The 4,208-nt window shown below is 33.1% G+C and overlaps 1 protein-coding gene across 1 annotated transcript; it reads left to right on the top strand.

Annotated features, from left to right (window-relative positions):
- Nucleotides 1–286: 286 nt before the first annotated feature.
- Nucleotides 287–4,056, top strand: LOC129571328 (GTP-binding protein REM 1; the record flags this gene model as incomplete). The annotated part of the gene is given in 5 exon segments (XM_055451101.1): nt 287–519; nt 609–694; nt 1,610–1,790; nt 3,436–3,569; nt 3,764–4,056. Coding segments are annotated over 5 exon segments (778 nt in total), but the record flags the coding sequence as incomplete, so codon positions are not given.
- Between the last annotated feature and the right edge of the window lie 152 nt (nt 4,057–4,208).

The following is a 4,208-nucleotide window of genomic DNA, read 5'->3' as shown; positions in this document are numbered from 1 at the left end:
ATACCAGTTAATACCGTTATTATCATACTAATATATTATTAACATGCGATGTTAATACCGATAGTATAATTAATAATATATTATTAACTGTGCAGCTATAGTTATATGCAACATTGGAATTTTAATAAATGTTCAATGACAACTATTCAGCAAAAATTTTGAATTTATTACTCATCTATCATCTTCAAATGAATTGAATCGAATGCACAATGAATTATTACTGGATAAATATCGAGAAAAAAAAACCAATAGTAACTAATTGAATTTCTTTTTTCTGATGAATAGGTGTAATCAATCGAGGTGATTCATTTCGCAGAAAAAGATCGCGCAGCAACAGTTTGGCAAACAGCCCAATGTCACCGAATCCATCGCCATCTGTGTCAAATCCTTTGTCATCTCGGTCATTCGGTCCAGTAGAATCATATCGTGTACATATGCTTGGTGGACCAGGTGTTGGGAAAACTGCTTTAATTACTCAGTTTTGTACATCCGATGCAATCAATGCTTACGAGGATACAGGTAAGACAGAGAGGGAGAGAAACTAAAACTCATTTTATTTCCTTATTCAATTTTCTTTTGTTTTCACACAATAATTTCTCTTCGATTAGAATCTACGGTCGAACAAAACGTATCAGTCATCTTGAATGGCGTTGAATCTGAGCTGAAATTTGTGATTGGACAGAAGGGAACTAAGGTAATAAAAGCGATTGAACCTTTTTTTTTATATTCGTCTATTCTAGGGGGATTTATAATCAACAACATACATCTAAAGCGCCAATAAATGTGTGAACGTACATTGTACAAGCTTTTGAAAATACATTGCAATTGCCTGTAATTTATGTGTTCCGTTTGAAAACAACGCATGTACTACACAGATGCTTACAGTAAAATGCTTACACTTGGATCGGAATAATTAAAAAAACATTATTCACAAATAAAACTGCCACTCGAAAAAACTTTTACTTGAAAATGCAAAGAAATTTTGCGGCGAATACGACAAGTGCTAAACCGTTCTTGACTGAAAAACCAAAATTGAATTCATTATGTAGTATAAATTAATGGCGTTGTTTCGTCAATATTGAAAATTGGCGAACAAAAGACTCTTTCGCGAAAGAGCATCCGAAATCGTATCAGTACATGACATTACCACAATGTGAAGTTTAATCACTTTATTTGAATTGAATGTAATATTGATTTTTGAGGCCATGTATTTCGATTGCTCAACTTGCTAAATATATTGAATTACCATTACTTGTACTGAGGAGAAACAAATATTCGAGGAGCATTTCCTATATTGTTTTCACATTGAAGGAAAGAAAAATCACAACGTTCTGCGAAGTGTGAAATAGACTGTGAAATTTTAACCGGAGGCAGATACTGAAAATAGATATTAAAGCTAAATTGATGCTGGCGTGAATTAAAGCTCCTTGATATTTTTTCTTCTTCTCGCCTGAGTTTGAAAATTGAAGAAAATTCAAATTTACAATTTATGTTGATTAAATCTTTTCAAATTGCACGAAATCGCTGTCTTCGCTGTCATCGTTGTTATCTCGTTGCTGGTGTTGATTCTTCTACTTTTATGGCCGTCACGCATCTTGAACGCACATAGGAGGAATACATTAAGGCTGATGCCTTCATTTTGGTTTACTCATGTGTTGATAAAGCATCATTCACCCGTGTCGAGCAGCTGTTGATGTCAATCCAAGATTTGGACTTGATTCGTACCCGCCCTGTGATTATAGTTGCCAACAAAATTGATTTGGCTCGTTCGAGAGCAGTTTCATCACAAGGTAAATAAACGCCACTTGTAACATACGGAGTGTTTTTTTTATTCAAACGAATTCATTTATTGTTTGTATATCTGGAATTTTGGAATCTTCTTTGGGTTTTATAACGACCTCCATTATGATAAATTGGAAATATCACGTTTCTTATCCCAGTTTTTAAAATAAGGAAAAAATACTTATGAATTTATATCGTGATTTCCGGCTTGACTGTACCAAATGCACAATACACGTGGAATATAAATTTTTAGAAAAAATCTGTGTGAAATTTTCATAGAAAAAGTGATCCGATCATTTTTCAACGCTTATTGCGAGGGCATATTCTACAACATCATTACTTTATACCCGCCAATTGACTCATTTTTCCACCAAAACTTTTCCGTATTTTCCGTTTAAAGGTCTTTGTTTGGCTCTCATACAATAAACAGCATGAGATGTACAATGGAAATTAAATTAAATCATTAGAAAAACGTCTTGATTGTGAAGCATTCATAACTCTTTTTTGTTTTTTGCTTATATCACTGTGCGACAAATTTTGGGTGAAAAAAGTAATTGGAAACGACCACCATGGTATGGAAGTACTCCTATAGGACTATAATATAAGTGCTGGTTTTTGCGTTTTTGGCTCAGGTTGTTTTTTAAGGCCTGTGTAATATTTTTGTTGTATATGATTATTGCAATATTGATGTCATCACTTTTTGGTCAATAACTCATCCAGAATTGGTAATATCGTCTTACTTTCTCAAGCAAAGTTGTAGCAAAGAGTTGATTTTTGAACCAATTTTGAGGTGTTTCGGTGGACATTGAGGCAGATTAAACCATGACAGATAATACATTTCAGTTTTAGCGGTATGGCATTTTAAAGCTGATGTCCATAGCTAAAAAATAAGGTTATTGCGACCTGCCTATGACCTCTAAAAGGGTAGTTATGGCTGCTAAAGTGATTATAAGTGCCAAAATAGTGCAAAAAATGAACATGTCATCACTTGGGAAGCCATAACTTTCCAACTGGACATCATAGGTAAATCGTATTAGCCATATCTTTTAGCTGTGAACATAATATTTAATAAAGCATACAATAAAAATCGAAATATGGCCGTTGTTATGACCTAATGTGGCCAAATATCTACCAAACGCTCAAAAATTGGTCCAAAACTCGAAATTGCCCTAAAAATTAGTGATTTTTTCTACTAAACTAGCTGAAAAACAAGTTCACCTTATCCACAGAGACACTTTAACGAAAATTCAAATGAAAAATATGGAAAGATATACAGGTGGGCGGAGTAAGAGAGTATAATTCATACTCCTACTCCTACTCCCATACAAACGGAAAATGAGTATGTCTCGACATACTCTCATACTCATAGATACTCTTTGAGTATGAGAGTATATACTCAGAGTATATACTCTTTGATTTTGAGTATATCTCGACTTGCTCATTTTTTTGCGAAAGAGTAACTCTACACCTACTCTTTAAGTAAAGACGATATTCCCAATTCTGGATGAGTTATCGACCAAAAAGTGATGACATCAATATTGCAAAAATCATATACAACATCATATCATTTTTTTTGACATAAAATTTGTCGCACAGTGTATTTATTTTCTAATTAAACCACTCATTATTGTTTGTTGTTATTGCCATTTTCAGATGGAAAATGTTTAGCGTGTACATATCGAGCAAAATATGTTGAAGTAAGTGTCGGTATTAATCACAATGTTGACGAGCTATTAGCAGGAACTTTAACTCAGATCCGCCTCAAAAAAGAGCAAAATGCATTGCAAGTGAGTATATTTTCTAGTGTACTTCATGTATAGCCCGTGCAAAATGGAATTTATATTCAAATTCGTGTTTCTATTCATCTTATGGTAACGATCAATTTAAAAAAATGTAAAAAAAAAATTAAAAGAAAATGAAACGGGGACCGAAAATTCATTTCAATGTATCCCCTTGCTTTTTTTTCATTCAATCACTATAGAGTGGACGAGAGAGCTCTCCAGCCCATTGGTACAAAAATCGCAGTGTTGTGAAAGCTAGTATGAAGGCGCGTCAAATGATCACATGGATTTTGGGCAAAGAAGATTCCAAATTCAAAAACTGTGAAAACCTGCAAGTTTTGTAAACTGTAACATACTTTATTTCTGAAATGGCAAATGCTTTTTTTCCAGATTTGTGTAAAAAATGACCCAAAAAAAAAAACAATATCATGAAATTGGTTTTGAAATTTACTTATTTAAAACCAGAAGAAATAAAATCATACTAGTATTGAAATTTGCAAATAAAAGTAATTCTTTCAAAGTAGATGAAAATAATTTATGCCGATACAATACAGCAGTGCTGACAACACAGAACTACAATTCAGACAGATATTTTTTTTTTTCGATTTTTGATTCAACGGTTACTTTATCACCCATACTTAGATC

The sequence above is a fragment of the Sitodiplosis mosellana genome, unplaced genomic scaffold (assembly GCF_009176505.1).
Source record: "Sitodiplosis mosellana isolate CC-2019 unplaced genomic scaffold, AAFC_SMos_1.0 Smas_scaffold_2016, whole genome shotgun sequence".
Taxonomy (NCBI): domain Eukaryota; kingdom Metazoa; phylum Arthropoda; class Insecta; order Diptera; family Cecidomyiidae; genus Sitodiplosis; species Sitodiplosis mosellana.
The sequence above is the reverse complement of the archived record's forward strand: the minus strand, read 5'-3'. Positions and strand labels throughout refer to the sequence as shown.